The sequence below is a fragment of the Heloderma suspectum genome, chromosome 1, assembly GCF_057233095.1.
Source record: "Heloderma suspectum isolate Gila_16-S chromosome 1, 16-S_ref, whole genome shotgun sequence".
NCBI classification, from domain to species: Eukaryota; Metazoa; Chordata; class Lepidosauria; order Squamata; family Helodermatidae; genus Heloderma; species Heloderma suspectum.
The window spans coordinates 240,744,642-240,763,515 of record NC_139458.1 but is presented as its reverse complement, the minus strand read 5'-3'; the positions used below and the strand labels follow the sequence as shown (position 1 = coordinate 240,763,515).

The 18,874-nt window shown below is 41.9% G+C and overlaps 1 protein-coding gene across 1 annotated transcript in view; it reads right to left on the bottom strand.

The window, feature by feature from the left end:
* Window positions 1-3,351: 3,351 nt before the first annotated feature.
* Window positions 3,352-18,874, bottom strand: part of TNFRSF21 (TNF receptor superfamily member 21) — a 91,492-nt gene continuing 75,969 nt past the window's right edge. The window contains exons 5-6 of the mRNA XM_084821704.1: window positions 5,587-5,800; window positions 3,352-4,718 (exon numbers count right to left, since the gene is read on the bottom strand). Coding sequence (XP_084677830.1) covers window positions 4,489-4,718; window positions 5,587-5,800 — 444 coding nt within the window. The 3' untranslated portion in view covers window positions 3,352-4,488. The remainder of the gene's footprint in view (window positions 4,719-5,586; window positions 5,801-18,874) is intronic.

Genomic DNA, 18,874 nt, shown 5'->3' with positions numbered 1-18,874 from the left:
GTAAGAGGGGGAAGGTCGGTTATCTCGGAACCAACCTTGGAGTGCGGGCTCCAAGGTCAGTTCCCGGAAAACCAGATATCCTATGGCCATCTAGCTGCTGCCTAGAGGCCACAGGATTACTCCCTAAGAGAAACAGATTTGTACCAATCCAATAAGCTATTTGCAATATATCTCAAGACAGACCAGGCTCTATTGTCTATTGCGCAGCTACTGCACTGTAGAAAGCACAGTAGCAACACAAACCTATAGATGCAGTGTTAGGCTGCAACTCTACACCTGTTTTCCTGGGAGTAAGCCTAACTGAAATTGATGGGACATCCTTTGTAGACATGCCTAGGATTACACTGTAATCCTGCACTTATAATTATGCTGGAACATTTAAACACAGTTTCAAGTCTGTATTATCTTAAAGCAAAAAACAAAACAAAGAATCCATCTACTTACTCTAACCCCTGCCAGCACTATATATTTTTTTTTAAATAGCCCTGTTATGCTGATCTAGGTATAACTCAATTTACAGGCAGATATCAGACCCTCCTTTCTGTATTTGTATTTTTTTTTTAGGATTTTAATTTTATTAAAGTTTTATTGTTTGTAATTGGATTTTAATGATAAGCCATGTTAGGAGCCAATTTTTAGCTTTAAAACACAAAGACATCCAAGATGGTTTAAGGCTGCAATCTTATACACACTTAATTTGGAAGCAAGACCCAAGTGGGACTTACTTCTGAATGAAGATGCATAGGATTGCACTATAAGTGACCTGCCCAAATTGAGAGATGAAATCTGTGGCACAGGTAGGAACTGTTTGTATAACATCCTGTCACAAGATCCCTTCCAGCAGAATTACTGAAGTATTGAACTTCTAATGTATTTTAATAACATGAGTTAGCAAAAGGGCCTTGATTATATGTAATAAGGGTCAGTCTCAAATTTGTACCAATATGCAATTGAGAGGATATTTCTTGTGTTTTGTTCCCTCCATCCTCTTCACTTATTGAAGAACTTTTCCTCAAAAACCCAAGGATCCATGGCAAGAGTTCAACAGCATTCATATCCTGAAAAGAAAGGGCATAGTGTAAAACAACTGGAAACCTCAAAAGGGGCAGACTCCTCCACATAATCGCTGTGGGTGACATTACCTGGCCCCAAATGTAATTTAGTACTGGGGACATGCTATTGTTTCCCAGACTAGAACACTCAGGGTGATCTTGAGATGGAGAAAGGTATCAGGGAGGCAACCAAAGGAGAAAGGGTTGGAGTAATGGATAACTTCAACTACTCTAACATAGACTGGGATAAATATATGTTCTTCTCATGACCAAGAGGCAAAATGTCTAGATACTCCGGAACTAGCCCTACAACAGTTGGTCATGAAACTGACCAAACGGGAAGTGACCCTGGACTTAATCTTAAATGGAGCCCAGGACCTACCGTAAGATGTGAGTGTTGTTGGATCGTTTCGAAACAGTGACCACAATGCTATTAAATTTAATTTATATGTAAGTGGAAAATTGCCAAGTCAGTCCAACATAGCCAGATTTGACTTCAAAAGAGGACAGTTCTAAAAAAAAAAAATGAGGATTGGTAAAAAGGAAGTTGAAAGGGAAAGTTATGAGTGTTAAATCTCTTCAGAATACTTGAGGTTTACTCAAAACCACAATAATAGAAGCTCAACCAGAATGTATACTGCAGTTCCAAAAAGGGAACCACTAATTCAAGAGGTCACTAGCATGGTTAATTAGCAGTGTCAAAGAAGCTAAGGAAGCTTCCTTCAGAAAACAGAAGTCATAGAATCATAGAATAGTAGGGTTGGAAGGGGCCTACAAGGCCATCGAGTCCAACCCCCCACTCGATGCAGGAATCCAAGTCAGAGCATCGCTGACAGATGGCTGTCCAGCTTCATCTTGAACGTCTGCAGTGTGGGAGAGCCCACCACCTCCCTAGGTAACTGGTTCCATTGTCGTATTGCTCTAACAGTCCTACCCAAACAAGGACAACAGAAAGCAACACAAGGTTGCACAAAAGAAATGCAAGCAGGCAATAAGTGACACAAAAAAAGGATTTTGAGGAGCTTATCACTAAAAATATTAAGGTGAACAATAAAACAGTTTTTAAGGGCACAATCCTTAGACAAAAAGTAAAGTCCTAACAGCTTCCAGCATTCTCTAGCCAGCCATGCTGGCTGGGGAATACTGAGGATTGTAGGACTTCTTTCTGTCTAAATATGCATAGGATACATGTTCTAAATACATCAGAAACAGGAAACTGGCTAGGAAGGCAGTTGGACTGTTGGATGACAAGGGAATTAATGGGGTACTATAGGAGGAGATAGAGCCTGTAGACAAGCTGCATGAATACTTCGCATCTGTATTCACAGCAAAAGATGTAGGGCAGATATTTTCAGGAAAGAAGTCTGAAGAGTTGAGGCAAATAGTGGTGACAAGAGATGAAGACCTTACTGACAAATTGAAAACAAACAAGTAATTGGGTTCAGATGGTATCCATCTGAGAGTTCTTAAAGAACTCCAACGTGAAACTGCTGATCTTCTAACAAAAATAAATAATGTGCCCCTGAGAACAATTTGTGTATCAGAGGACTGTAAAGTGTTCAATGTGACACCAATTTTTAAAGAGAAATCCAGGGGCAAATCCAAGGAAATCCTCCTGAGCAAACTTAGCAGTCATAGGATGAAAGCTGAGGTCAGTCACAGGCAAGAACATTGTGGCTATCCACCCACATTCCTTCCAATTATACTTACTCTGCTATTTGTCCGAAGCCCAAATGATTGTAACATCTATTAAGCCAATATATCATATGTCCAGTGAGACAAGACAGCTCTCCCCACAACCCCAAATCATGAGTAATTGTGCTTTAGGCAAGTACACAAGATAACAAAAGGAATATGTAATAGCACACAACCAAATTGTACTTATTTAGGTTTAGCCGATATTTTAAAAGATTGTTATTTGAGGTGAAGGTTACAGTTGCAAATGTCTTGAAGACATGGTATCACAGCAGTGTGTCCCAAAGGATCTAAAACATCCAACATGATGGTAAGTATGTTTGCTCAGAATGAGGCCTGCTGTACTCAGTTGGACTTGTTGCACATTGAATTACAGCCATCATATCTGTATGTTATTTTAAGGTGTCATTTTGTGGGGATTCAGATAACCTAAGGTTAACCTAACCCAATGTTAATTCCTGTCTTTATGACTACCATCTTGTGCACGTTCCATATTGACCAAAAGCCAATACTTAAAGCTGGTCAACTTGAAACATTCAAACCCCAGGCTGCTGAAATTAGAACATTCAAGGCATCCAACAAATGATGGCGGTTAAGACAGAAGCATTATCACATTGCAAACACCTATCATTTATTAATAAATTAGTACACCAGAAGGCAAGTTTTTCCAAAATCATCATCTCCTTCCCCTCAAGATAGCACATGCCACCTTGCAATATCATCTCTAAAATAAGCATTACTGCAGATGGGTTGATTCCTGGAGTATAGCAGTTGCAAATATAATAGAGGCAGGTTGTTTACAATGCAGCATTTTCAATAAAAAGTGAAGTGTGTTTGGAGGGGGGAAATGCTAAGACCAAGTAAGGTCTTTGAAATATACCTATTGGCCACATCTGTATAAAAAAACTCACAAAAAAGACCATTTAGAAGCACAGATCAGTAAATCTTATAGAATGACAAATGTGGCACCACCAGGGTTCTCGTTTACTTTCCAGAGTCCAGCTCCAGGTGCTACTCCAAAATGACTAAGCCTGCTGAGATCGTAAAATGGCAAGGCAAAATACGCCCCTTGTGTTGAGCATACAGAATTACATTCAGGAGCAGGCCAAAATGTCTTACTGTCTTGAAGGCTGGAGAAACTACATTTAAAATGCTTCTGTTTTAAAGCTTTAGATGAGCACAAGTCAGCAACCGTTATCTTCTTTGTCCAGGTGAAAACCATACAATAAATAGCTTTGCTAGTAAAATATCAATGAATGTGAATCATTCAGGAGTAGTTGTTTTTTATAGTCATCTTGAGAAAAACTTGATCAAATTGACAATGAATAGGGCAGAAAGAATTAAAAATACCTGAAATGAGAAAAAAATAAAGTTGGAGTAAAAAACACACACCCAAAATTAATCTCATGAGATTAGAAGTAGATAAACACATGTCCAGAGTTGACACAGATATGAACAAAGATTTGTGTGTTTTTTTAAGTGGTTAAAATGACATATTTGAATGAGAAATTAAAATGTTGAACTGAAGAGAAAAACAAAATCGTTTACTTCAGATAATAAACATGAAAGGGTGCAAAGGTTTCCAAACTGCCCCCCTCCCCTTCAAAAAAAGTAAACCTAGAAGAAAATACTGGCCACAAGGTCTACAAAACATCCTGCCTGCACGTTGTCTTTAACGAATGCCAAGCTAGGACAAGCAGAAGCCAGAGTGGGGGTGCAGAGTGCATTTGGTGACCAGGGCCTAAAGCAGATCGGGCAGGTGGCTATAGACTGAATCCAAGAGTGTCTGGCTTGCTTCCTGGCTCTTGACACCAGCGATTTCAAAAAGCCTGTCCAGCTTATCCTCCGCCTGTGGAATCTCTTCAATAGCACGCAGCTCCTCTGGGTTCAGAATGTGAAGCATGTCGTCAAAGATGGGCTGCAGGTCACAGGGGTCCAGGCGCACCTGGCGCAGCACTGTGTCTTTCTTTTCTATGAAAAGGGGACATTTTGCCATTAATCAAAGACTTACTGGAAGTCCATTACCTCCTCATAACCTCTGAGTATTTTCCAACTGAAACCTCAACTCACAGCCAGACTGCAAGTTATATTCGCTAGGGGAATCTGAATTCTTGTGGTAAGCCCACCCACTCACCAGGCGAGTTTGTCCATTCCACAGTGAATTTCCCCATCCCATCACCCATCACCATTGACATGGACTGCCAGTGGGAGAACTCAGCATGATGGGTTCTCTCTCTCTCATACGTAGTGTTTGACTAAGTGAAGGACTGGCAGCGGGGGTGGAATTCACCACAGACATGTTGATCCCTATAAACGAGTACAGTATCTAAAGTGACTGTCAGGACCAGTTCAAATGTTACTTTTTCCCTCTATGACTTTCACAAAAGTGGCCTAAGTTAGAAATAGCCAGTGTGTCATAGTGTGTCATGGTGTGTTGGACCAGCGGGGCCCAGATTCAAATCTCCCCTTATCTACAAAACTTACTGGATGACCTTGCCCCAGTCACCATCTCTCCCTAACCTTATTCACAGGTTTGTTAAAAGAATAAAGGGGAGGGGGCAAGAATCATGTATGCTGTCCTGAGCTCCTGGGAGTAAGGACAGGATAAAAATGTAACTAATAATGATAATAATTTTATATGTCATCCCTTTTGTAAAAACAACAACAAAAAGCTTATTTCCATACACTGTAGATAATTTGCCTTATGTTGGACAGTCGTCAACAGAAGTGAATAAACAGATGCTGCATAAATTTAATAAATGTATTAATAAATCAATAAATGACACTATGAACAACTAGATTTTCAGAGATGAGATTTCAGGTTGGCAAAATTCAGTACCTTTGGTAATAAAGGAGCCTGTTCGGCTAAGAGCAGAAGAGCCACTGGAAGTAGAATCACATCGCAGGAGAGGTTCTGACTCATCCACAAAGAAGCTCTTGTTCTTCTCTATGGGAGATGGTTCCACAGGGATAATGGTTGCATCCGGATTTGGACTGGGAGTGGGACTGAGAGGACCAGGATTTACAGGAAGGGCCAATCTGTCAGCTTCACACTGAAAGACAATGACACAAAACGCACTGGGTAGAAGCAGTCAGTATTATCTATTTACAATGCAGGAGGTCATGTCCTGAGGAACTGATAAGAAGGTTTGGCAAGTTTCAGTGGGACTTATATCCCCTCCCCACTCCTCTTGAGAAGTATGAGGAATTAATATGAAGAACGTGTTAGTCAAAGAAATCTCCCAAATGAGTCATTGTTGCTTCACTTGTTTGTTCATTGAGGTAAAAGGATGGTGATTTTTTATTTGCGGTAAAGCCACTACAGGAACAAAGTTCATTGCAGAGAGTACACATAAGGTGAGCCACCTCAGTTTATCACTCACTTTCATTCCTTTGCATTTAAAAGTGGAGGCCAGCAAATGCTGGCTAGGGAGTTATTTTCATTTCAATGTTCAAGATTTAGAAATGCCATGGACTCATGTGCAGGCCCATTCCAGGACTGCATAACTGCAATCCACCAATCTGAGCACAACCTACCAGCCAAATATAGTGGTCTGCAATAGGAATGGTAGATCTGCTTTGTTGCTTCCTCTCGGAGATGGCAAAAAAAATTGGGTTGTCAAGGTCTGGCACATCACAACACATGGCCACTGTGAGCCACCAAGGTGAAAGTAGCCCAACTGGTTGCAGACCTGTCCTATTCCTTTATTTTGCCCATGCAAAGGCAGGTAGCCCTTCAAGGCTTGCCAATCATCTTAATTTTGCCAGGACAGACAAGAAAATCATGTGCTAACACACATACCTCCTGAATTTATAAGTTATACAAAAAGGACATGCACAACGGTTTTAAGTGTATACTATGAATTCCTGGCCAATGCATTCTGTTGTCGGCACCTCCCCACACAATGTATATCTGTCCCAGGCAGGACGGCCAACGGTCAGAGTTATGAGAGTTGTAGTTCAAAGCATCTGAAGGGGCACCACACTGTGGAAAACTGGTGTGCACAACTGATTTGAACCAACATGCTAAATCTACTGGAGGAGAAAGACAGACAAATCCCTGGATGAGCCAGGCCTTGGTGCTTCAGACCATCTCTGAGCATAAGACACCAGCATGACAGATGCCGGCAGTGGCATATCTCCCCTTTGGTGGGAGATAGCGGTTCCTGCCTTCCGAGAGGCACACCTGCTCCTGCTAAGAGGTAGGTGACTAGTGAGTGACACAAGTCCCACTGGACCAAAGCCTACAAGTGGACCTCATCAACTCCACTCTCTTTTCTACCTTACCTCCCCTGTTCTAAATTCCTCTTTCACACTTGAAGGAGCAGATCTGCAGGGCACTGTGGTAGGACGAACAGCACATTTGACGCGGACTGCACAGACCTGGATTGAAATTCCTACTTGGCCACAGAGTTCAATAGGTGACCCTACACCAGTCCAATCCCAGAGTCTAACCTATCACACAGCAGTGTTGTGTGGAAGATATGGAGGGGGGGAAGCACACACAACTCATGTATACAGTTTGACCTCCTTTGTTGGATACAAATGGGATGATTAATCATCATTGTGCAGATCCCTCCAGCTGACTTTTTATTCTCTCACTCAGCCACAGATCTGATGCTGCTTGCCTAATGTATCTGGAATTACTGTTCTTCAAGCTTGCCTTGTTCCTTTCAGCTTGAGATGTACTGATCCGCAGAATTTGGCAGCTAACAATAATTTCTCCTAGCTAGCAGGAATACAGTAAAACTGCCTTTGAGCACATACTAAATGTGATTCCTTCCCCACTGAGCAAGTGCAGCCTGCCCTGCTCCTCCCCACACAGAGTTAAGGAGACAGGGAGGGACTGGAGGAGGATTCTACAGAGAAACACATAGAAGTAGGAACTAAAACAGACTGAGGGAAGTAAAAATGAGGTTTGAAATTGCTGCTACTTAGGTAAATTGGAAGACTCGGGGTGTGGCGGGTTTAGTGATGCAGCACAGGCTGGTCTCAGTCTGGCAACTTAAAGTTTCCGTACGAATACAGAAAATGCCAGCCCTGTAAGACCCCCCTACCCCAAGTGCAATATACTTGGTTTTCCCTGGCAACAGACTGCACCCTAATCCTGGTTGCCAGAATTATTGATTTTTATGGCAGCATATTTGTAGATTCCAGTTGAGTCTGTGGGGAGTGGATGGTCCTGGGAGATTAACTAGAAAGTCTTCTGGACCCCTTTCAACACCGACTATGTCTTATTGGTAGTCTTGCTTTGTCTAATTGGTTCAGGGTGGGTTGCAAAATATATATTTTTACTGAACATTATCTCTTCAGTATTCAAGAGGCTTATTCCATACCTCCCTGTGGAGATTCACTCTACGCTTAGGCTTTTAGGCACTATTTATTCTCCTGTTCTTTTTATAAAAAATTCTGCAGCTAATTATTTTAATTTGTATTTATTTTACTTGTTTATTATGGATTTTACGTAATCTGTGAGCCACCTGAACACAACCAACATGCACACACTTGTTTAATCACAGAGCAGCAGCAGCAGCAGATCCCTTCAGTTTTTGGCTGTTAAATAGTTAAACAGAGTTTACACATAATCAACCAAAAGAAAATCGGAACAAAAATAATCAGATTATTTTTCAACAAGCTAAGTCTGGATCATTACTGGCGTTTGTCTTTAACAACCAAATATTTATGAAAGGATTACATTCCCCAAACAGAACTCAGCTAACTACTGGTTGCCTTTACAATATTCTCTACAACCTGCCAGCCTTCAAGCAAACACAGCCATCAGTTGGACACACTGTGCCCACCCCACCTGAATGAAGCCGCTGGAACTCCTAGGCATAGGCCCTGCCATGGTGCAACCCTATAGTCCCCTGAGGGGGGCTGCCCCACAGCAGTGGGGAAGAGGCAGGCATATAACTGTGCCCCTTGGCTTATGAATCCCCCCTGGCTTCAAACAGTACAGACTGCAAAGCTCTGTGTTATTCAGGGAGGTCTGCCCCTTTTGGTTGAAGATGCTACTGCAGACTTCAACTACATGGACACATTTAAATTAATTAATGTGTTTCAGAACCCAAATAGCCCTGAGGTGCACGGCCCTAGGGTCTCCTTAGTAAGTATGTAAAGTTTCAGGTATCCAGGTTTTACAGTTTTAGAGCTATGGTGTGGATGGAACACACCCTCTTATTATTTATAGATGAGCCCAGTATTTCACCTAAACATTTATGGTTTCTGTTTTGGTTTTTCTTCTGTTGTGAGTCCAATATTCACTTATGCATCAATTCTGTGTTCACCTCCAGTGCTTGCTGATAGTCCAATGAGGAAGTTAACATTGGAGGTCCAATATACCTCAATAGTTTTTGCATAAGACTATGTTTCTGGAACTTAATACCAATAATATATTTATGTTGAACACCTTTGAAAATAAATCATTAACTTTATTTGCAGCTCAAACTTTAAAGGGGTCAGTTGGATGCACCCCAATAGCAGATAAAACTGGTTGTGAGGATTAAAGCGTATGAAGTACTATAGTTAGTGCCTCGATTCAATCTGACTTGTTTCCTGAAAGGTACTTCCAGAAACCTGTATCTAACAACCAATAGACAACTCAAAGACATGTGAGAAAAATCTGCATGCTCTAATGGACAATTCCAAATCTATTTGTCAAAAACATCTAAATTAATCTGGCTGGAGATAGATATCAATAGAAAAGGACAGCTTATTCTATATTTTATTTCTAGGATTGTATCTCCCACATCATTTCCCATAAAACCTTGACATTCTACCTTTTAGCAGCATTGTTATTAATATAACTCAATAAAATACCTCTGGTTCTTGTGTTATTCGATATCATGTCCTCCCATAAGATTAATTTGTGATCTCAATTCAGACTTCAGAAAGTCTCTAAACTGAAGAAATAGAAACCAAAATGGGTTCCAACTCTGTTTTCCAACAGATCTCCTCACAACTTCTAAAAGTCCCTTCCATGATTACATCCGTAAACCTAGAAATAAGGTTTTTCTCACTCTGAAAAAATCTTCAGATTGGGCATTCAAATGTATACCTTTTCTTTTTTTTTTTTAGCATAGCAGAGGCTAAAGGCAAGACCTCCAACTTAATTTGATGTTATGCTATTGTACATGATAGTCCCATGTAATCATTGACAAGGAATCCAGTATTAAAATTATTATCTATCACTAACTGACTGGCTCAGAGCTAGTGTAGTAGTTCGACGAAGATTAGAGACTCCCAGGTTCAAACTCCCATTCAACCACAGAGCTCACAAAGTAACTACCTCAGCCTAACCTGAGGTTAGTGGGGGGGGGGGGGTAACTTGGGGCAGGGGGAAGAACCATGTATGGTATCTTGAGTTCTTTGGAGAACAGGCAGAATAAACTGTAATGACAAAAAAAACCCACATTCCATTTTTTAATCCATAATAAAGTGTCTAAAGAAATCTGTGCAACACAGTGCAATTTACAGTGTCTATATGTGTCTTCTCAGAAGTAAGTCCCACTGAGTTCAATGGGGATTACCGCCAGGCAAATGGTTATAGGACTACAGTCTTAGGGCGCAATCATATGCATATTTAAACAGAAAAAAGTCCTACAACTCTCAGTATTCCAGGGAATGCTGGGAGTTGTGGGATTTTTTTCTGTCTAAATATGCACAGGATTGCGCCTTTAATTGCTCTTTGTTTAAACCTTGCCATCTGCTTGTTCTGAGCAATCCAGTGAACTAATCAACATAGCTAAGTGGACTCATAATACAGAATTAGATTTGGAACTGCTGCTAGACCTTCTTTGTCGATTGGTCTCTCCACTATGTTAGCTACAATGCTGCCCAAAGGAAATCATCTTTTAAAGCAGATCTTCAATTCCATATTGCCAATTAACAGTGGAAGAAACTTAGCCATACTATTTGTGATGTGCAAATCTAATCCCATTTGTTCCAACACACTGATTTGTTCCAACACACAAGACCAATACAATACAGACTTTATTGAAGGTCAGAATATATACATCTAATGTGATGTCTCAATCTGTCATGTAACCAGGAATGAAACTATATTCCTCTATAAAAGAGAAATAAAGGGCTGTTCTACTCCTCTTCTGCTTACAATTCTCTTCACTAGTGCAACTTCCCAAAGTTTGTGGTCAGGATTCAAGAGCTCAAGTATTAAGACAAACATCAAGGAGAATAATGTGCCCCACTTCAACATTAATTTGGGGAGAATCCCCCCCCATTGCCTCCCCCCCAATCTTGAATAAGAATTACACCAAATGAAGGCAAAAACTTGTGATCCTCCTCCTCTGGATTGTTACAACCTCAAATATCTTCCATATTCCTATATTGTAGGCAGAGATGTAAAAGCCTAGAATGCCCCCCACCACCACAAAAAAGAGGAAAAAATCCTGTTATTCCTGTCTCTCCCCTGCCCCCCTCACCTCCCAGGACTCCCTACCACTGAAAAATGGCTTATGAAATGAGTCTTGGGTCCACCGCCTCCATTTTTTCAACTCTTTTTCTGAAAGTGAGTGATTTCTGTATCTACTTGACACTGTGGGGGAAACCAAGTTCAGAATACATAATAACATTCTGTTTTAGTGTAATGTTAATAGCTCCTTCTCTTTTCAACTGTCTCTTTGCCCGCTTCTCATAAACTGGAATGACATGCTAGATTCCTTAGAGTTCAGCAGTTTGTAGCGCCATTTGTTACAAAAATCTAACACATTTAAAAGTAAATTAGTAATTATTGTCTGGATAAACTATACTTTTAAATATATTATATATATTTTGAGCACTAAACTATACATAATACATTTTATGTTCCTAAAATAAAAAAGTGATTTAGATCTGTAAAACGCACTTACAGAAAGAAGTATTTAATTTTTTTCTGTTTTCCCCAAACTTTCTGTCTCCATGCCTCCCCCGCCCAAATAAATACATGGAGAAAAACCATTTTTTCTCCAGGGCTTCAAAATTTCTGGACATTTTATGTCTCCAGCTGCAACCATTCCTTGAAGTAGCCAAGGTATTAAACTAGTAGCCAAATCATCCCTATCCAGAAGGATCATCTGCCATATTCAAATTTCCCACTGACACACCTGCCATTTCCAAATGTGCAAGTGTCGGATCAAACTGTCATGACTAAAACCGGAGTTAGTGCATTTACCCTCTTTATCACAAACCTGTTGTTTGTTTTCCCATGACACATTATCTATTAATAGCCACTACTTTTGTTTCATTCTGAGCTCTCTCTCTCTCTCCCCCCTTCCCCCTCCCCTTTATAATAATCAAGTTAACTTCATTCTGAAAAGCAACCAGCAACCAAATCTAACTCAGTGGCCTAGTCAGGATGATCATATCTTGGCTTATTAAGCCAAAACATGCAAAAATGTTAATGTCTTGACAGATGGTCACCAGCTAAGGCCCACTGAAGGAGTAATATACGGTTGCTTTTAAATATAGCTTCAGGCACTACTATTCCCCATGTGCACATGTGCAAGAATTCCCTCCTTCTGCTCCATCCCCTCCACCAAGGGCACACACAAGTGGTCACACATATGTGACTGTCAAGATGTGTCCCTCCCGTCTTGTCCCTTTTATCAACTCTGTAATGGTGTGAGTGTGCACATGTGAGTGTGCATGAGCCTATGTGCATGCAAGGGGAATAATTCATGGCTGTTTGCAGCCAGCTGAGGGGTAGGGCACAGATAAATCTCTCTCAGTCCCTTCCCTACCACCATGAAATGCTAAACATCCCTACATGTTTTCTCTAATGAGATCCTGGAATATGTCACTTTGCAAAGGAAAAAACACTCTTTGAGGAGTTATCCTACTCATGTGTGAAAACAAATATAATGGGTGGTTTAAAATGAATATTGGGAACCAAGCTGTGAGTTCTGTTAAACTGAAAAGCAGCAGTTTTAATTTTAAAAAGTGGTACAGTAATTTGAGAATTATAGTATAAGAACTTTTCCAAGAACTGTTTCTAGTAGAGGCTCTGTAATTCACAGATTCGCTCACACAAACAGATACTTATTATAAGTTGTTAATCCAATTTCAATAGATTTATTATCTACCATATTACATACCAAATAACACTCTTGTTTTTAAAGAAATACAATTTTCTATATGTGTTTTAAAAAATGTGGGCATGGTGTCACAAAACGTAAAATAGGGCTGTGAATTATTTTCCATTACTGATGACAGGAAGATTGGCTAGGTCCACTAAGGGCGCAATCCTATGCATGTTTAGACAGTGAAGAGGCTAGCATGCCCCAGCATGCCCCAGTCACCTATGCTGGCAGGGGCATGCTGGGAGCTGTAGGCCTTTTTTCTGTCTAAACATGCATAAGATTGCACCTTAAGGCAAAGAAGCTCTTAGGAGTCCTATACATGTCAGTAGATTGCCAAGTGCACTTACATCAAGAGCAATTCTATTACAGCCAGGGCTGGATGCTGACTCACTCAATGCCTTGCTTTAAGAAGGGGCGGGGGAGGAGAGAGAAGGGTTCTGGAAAGCAAAACAGACAATAAACAGACACACACAAACAAACAGTGCTGGGCCAGCTAATTCAATTCACAATTTGCACAAAGCAGCATTCATGTAAGTATGTCCGAAAACTCAAGTGAACTCAGCCGTGCCCATGCAGCTCCCACATGCAAAGAGAGGGAAAGCAAGGAACAATTTTCAACATAATAGCTGTTTGGATGCTGATGTTTCTTAGCCACATGTTCTTCTCTTTCCTTTTGAGGTGGACTCTTGTGGGTTGTTTTGTACTTGTACAGATAACGGAGGCTTGGTCTACAAATGCAGCAGAATGGGATGAAAGGATGGACTTCAGAGGGCAGATCACATTGTTTAAAGCAACTTCTTCAGGTGGAGAACTAGCACATCAATGAGAGGGCCGGGCTAGAGTCTCTTCTGATGTGCTAGGGGAGTTGGTTTTGTTTACATGCAGTGAGTTTTTCTACTTGATGTAGAATTCAAGGAAGGCATGGCTCACCTTCAATCCACCACCTCCAGGATTCTGCCACCTCATTCTAAGCACAACACAGACATACTCTTCATGCACCATTCAAAACGGATGTGTACATGTATTTTGTACACTGGAATCTGTGACAAAGTACAGAACATTGTGTGGAAAGCCATCCTCAACGACACTGTTAAAGGAAGACACAGACAGGCTGCTTACCTGTAACTGTGTGTTTTTGAGTGGTCATCTGTGAACCCATGGGATATGTGCCTGGGCAGAACGGTAGTCACTGAGAACATTCTAAAGCTAGACATTTTAGGCGGGAGCACCGCCCACCTCCTCTGCGCATGTTCCAGGTGTGGCTCCCACCTGCCTCTCAGTTCTGAGTCTGCCGCAGCAGAGGAATAAAAGAAAGGCGAGGCATCGAAACAGGGAGGAGTGTGGGTTGCGTGACTTCACAAATAACCGCTTGAAAAACAACAATTACAGGTAAGCAATCTGTCCTTTCTGGGGCCTCTGTGACTCACACAGATGGATGACTGAAAAGCAAGAGGCTTACAGGAGAAGGGAGACATCATGTCAGAATTGAAGAAAGGACCACTCTGCCAAAAGCTGCATTGGCACATGCTCTGATGTCCTAGCAGCAATGTTTCATGAAGGAAGAGGGCTCGGCTCAGTTAGTTCTGCTAGGCAGTTGCGGAAGCGAAATACCTCTGAGGAAACTATGCTATGGCTCTAGTCGAGTAACCACCCGTACTTGTAGCAGGGCTGAGCAGTTGATAAGCGAAAAGCATGGCTGAAACCACGCAACTGGCAAAGCATTGTGATGACAATGGATTACCCTTTTGGGGTCCCAAGTAGCAGATGAATAAACAGGTAGATTTCCTAAAAAATGATGTTCTATGAACATAAAACAAAAGTGCCCTTCTGACACCTTAGGAATGAAGCTTGACCTCTATTGGGGAGATAGGTTGCAAAAGGAAAGTTGGTAGTATGATGAGTTAAATGGAATTGTGAGACAACCTTTGGAAGAAAGGAGCAGTCCAGGCGTAGCACTACTTTGTCCCTGTGAAAAATGAGGAACGGTAGGGCATGCATTAGAGCACATAGTTCCCTCGCTCTTTGTGCCAAAGTAGAAATGTGAAGGCTTGGAAAAAAACTGAAAAAATTCGGGGGGGGGGGAGATTCCCCCCCCCCGAGGAACATTGTTTTTTTCCAAAAAATTGAACAGCTTTGGATTATGAAATATTTTCTTTTAGAATTTAAGAAAAAATATTTATATTTTGTTAGCCAGCCTTTTCTCCCTGCAAAATGATTTCTAAAAACTATGTAATAAGGCCACTTTTATAGGAAGCCTAGCGATGTAAAATGTCTGGAAATAAAGAAGCCATGGGGGAATTCTTTTTTAATCCTCTCTGTTAAGTTTCCCAGCATAGTTAATTCTTTCATTCCTTATTAAAATTATTGATTTGAAGTATATTTTACTGGTAGACATTTATGCTCAGTTTCCAAACATGTGAGTACAGTCACCATTGCACATTCTTGACAGTAAATGTACATTCTTGACAGCTTGGGTTTTGTTCTATAAAGTCCTGTGTTCTGATGCTGTTGCAGTCATTTAATGTAGTTCTAATCTATCTAGACAATAATTACAAATTTACTGAGTTTACTTTTAAAAGTTTTAAAATATAATGATAATTTTATGAGCAAACTAAGTCATACATAAAATAACTTTAGGAACAGAAAGGCTGCTTTATGTTCCTAAAGCAGCCCTCCCCAACCTGATGCCCTCCAAATGCTTTGGACTACAGTGCCCAGCATTCCTGACCATTGGCCATTCTGCCTGAGGCTGGCGGGAGCTGAAGTCCAAAATATCTGGAGGACATCAGGTTGGGGAAGGCTGTCATAAAGCAACAAAGTGATTTTAGAGCTATGAAGAGCGCAAAAAGAATAAGTATTGCCTATTTTTCAGTTTCCCCCCAGTCCCCCCCCCAAAAAAAAAATCTGGGGCAAAATGGTTTTTCCTCATGGCCTCAACATTTCCAGAAATTTTACATCTCTATGCTGAAGTAATAGCAACAAGGAAAACCACTTTCATTTTGAGGAGCCTAAGATCAGCCATGGCCATACGTTCAAAGGGTTTGCCCATTAATTGAGTCAGTACCACTGACAGACTCCAGGGTGGGATTGGTGGGGTGTCCAGTGCATAAAGGTTAACAGTTCCTTTAAGGATGTGTTTAACAAGAGAGTGTAAGAAGACAAACCTTAAATATTGGCTGATATGGTTGCTAAGTAAACTTTGATAGAGGACAGACCTAAACCTCTAGATTTCAAAGAAAGAAGAAAGTCCAATATACTTGGTAGACCACGGGTTTGGGGGTTCTGTTTTGCTGGAGCGAGAAATTCCTAAAACTCCACTTGGCAGCATATGAAGCTCAGGTGGAAAGTTTACACGAAGCAGTCATTACATCCAGGACCATGTTGGAGTATTCATGAGGTTGCCCACTTTACATGCAGTGATATGTACAAGTTTTCTCCAGGGACAGGTGCCTGACCTTTCCGCTGCTTACTGTGAGCAGATCCAGGAGGTGAGGGAGACCAGAGACCAGTGCAGTTGGATAGGAGGAGAAGTGTCGCAAACCACATCTACCTCCTCCACCGTGGGGTTATCAAGATGCAGTGAGCACCATTGTCTTGTATCTTGTTCACCATTCGTGCAACTAGAGGGAAAGAGGAGAACGTGTGGGACAGCCTCCTCAGTGAAGGAAAGTGTCTCCCAGAGAGACTGGGTCATGACCAGCTCTGCTGCAGAAAGATTGGCATTTCGTATTCATGCTGTAGCGAAGAGGTCGATAGTGGGGTGCTCCACATGTTGAAGAGTTACAGCGTGACTGCCAAAGAAAGCTCCCACTTGTGAGGGGTGGTCCCCGACCTGCTGAGTGAGTCAGCAAGTCTGTTGGAAGTTCCTGTGAGGCGTATGGCAACAGGGGTAAATGGGGCAACATACACACCAGTCCCAGAAACTGAAGGAGAGTCGAAGGAGGGGAAGGGATTTTGTCCTACCCTGCTTGTTTCTATAGAAGACAGCCGTGGTATTGCCCATTGCAATTTGGATGAATCACCCCTTGTCAGAAGATCTGGGTGCCCATAGGGCTTTAGCAACAGCAAGAAACTCAAGTTGATTGAAATGTACAGTTTCTCTCCCTATGGGACCACAATCCCCTAATAGTGACTGAACCAAAGTATGCTCCCCAGCAAAGAAGGGATGCGTCCCTGCTGATTGCGTGCTAACGGGGTTACTGAGGTGGAGGCCATGAGCCTGAGAAGGCATTGGGTGCTGGTTGCTCAGCACTGGGCGGGGAGAGACTTTAGTTCCTGTGCGAAGTGCTATAGGGTGTCTGCTCTGTCTTCTGGTAGGTAGGTGTGGGCTTGATTGGATTCAAGAAGTGCCCCAATGAATTGTTGGGTTCCAGATGGGATGAGACAGGATTTCTCTTTGTTGACATACAGGCCAAGAGATTCCAGAAGCAACAGGGCAACGTTGACATTGGTGGTGAGGTGGTGGTGAGAGAGGGCTACTGTGAAGGTTTGAGGTCTACAGAGGCAAAGAAAAAAGGTCAGGCTTAGAGGCCTGGAGTTTTCTCTTGGGAGTGGGTAACCTTGAGAAGAGTACTTTCATTTCTCTGGCTAAGTGTCAGTTTTATTTCTCCATTTAAGTTTCATTCCTTCAGGTTTGAAGCAGTACTTTCGGTTTTGAGGGAGGAGGATATATAAAGACAGCAAGAGCACCAGTAAGAGGAGAGACAGACAGAGCAGAGTCTGAAGAGTGAGCAGGAAGAAGCAGCCTAGAAAAGTCTAAGGACAGCTAGGGTAAAGGAACTTGCGTTTTGCAACTTTTATTTTCTTTTAATGCCTTTAGTATCACTCATCTCTATTGTGTAAATACCTTTAGTTGTGATTGCTTGTTTTAATTTACTAGTAAACTGTCATGATTAAACCTGTATCTAGAGTGTCAGTCACCCCACATCTACAGTCTAAAGCCCATGTTACTGGGAAGTTTAAAAGAAGGAAGATGGGACTCTTAAGGAGGCAAGAGATCCTTAAGGAGTTGTTCAGGGAGTCCAGGTCATAAGGGGGACCTTGACAGCTACAAAGAGCCAGTCATCTATGTATGGAAAATTGATGATCCCTTGAAATCTCAGGTGTGCCTCCACTACTCCATACACCGCATAAAGACTCTCGGGGCCATTCCTAAGCTGAAAGGGAGAACCTTGAGCTGGAAGAGTTTGTTGCCCAAGGCAAATCTGAAAAAAGGGCAAGAAGCAGGGTATACGGCGATGTGGAAGTAAGCATCATGAAGATCTACTGTTGCGAACCGGTCTCCCTGATGGAGGGGAAGAATGGAGGAGTGTAGTCATCCTGAATTTTGGAGGCGAATATAGCAGTTTACATCCCAAAAGTTGAGTCTAAGTCGAAGATCATCATCTTTTCGGGGGACTGTGAAGTACCTGGAGAAGAAAACCCAGTGCTCCTTCGAGCAGGGGAGAGTTTTTCTATTATGCCTTTGCTCAAGAGGGCAGTGATTTCCAAGCAGGGTAAGTACAGCAGAAGAACCCCATGGGGAGGGGGGAGCTTCAAATCAGATTAGCCTTGGGCAATGATAGGAAGTACTTGCTTTTTGGTGGTGATGGACTTCCAGGGGAGGAGAAATGGTTTAGTCTGTTCCAGTGGAAAAGAACCGGTGATTGGGCTCCACTGTAGGAGTCAAACATGCTGTTTGGATTAGTCAGAGTGTTTACTATGGGTGGATTGGCAGTATTTGTTCTGAAACAGTCTTTCTGAATGAAAGGAGGAGTAGGAGCCTTCTTTGGAAGCTCGGTTCAGGCCCAAGTCAGGTTGGTGTGATGTGGTCATTGGCACTGCCAGTACAGACATGGTCAGTTGGCAGAGGTCGCCGAGGATTGGGATCCCATTCCCATCTTCCAGACAAATGTCTTCATTTTGTAGATGCGGTCAAGAACATCATGTGTGGACTGAGTGATTGCATTTATATTCCGCCTTTTTTCCCTCTTGCAAGGAACCCAAGGCGGCTTACATTATCCTCCTCCTCTCCATTTTATCCTCACAACAACCCTGTGAGGTAGGTTGGGC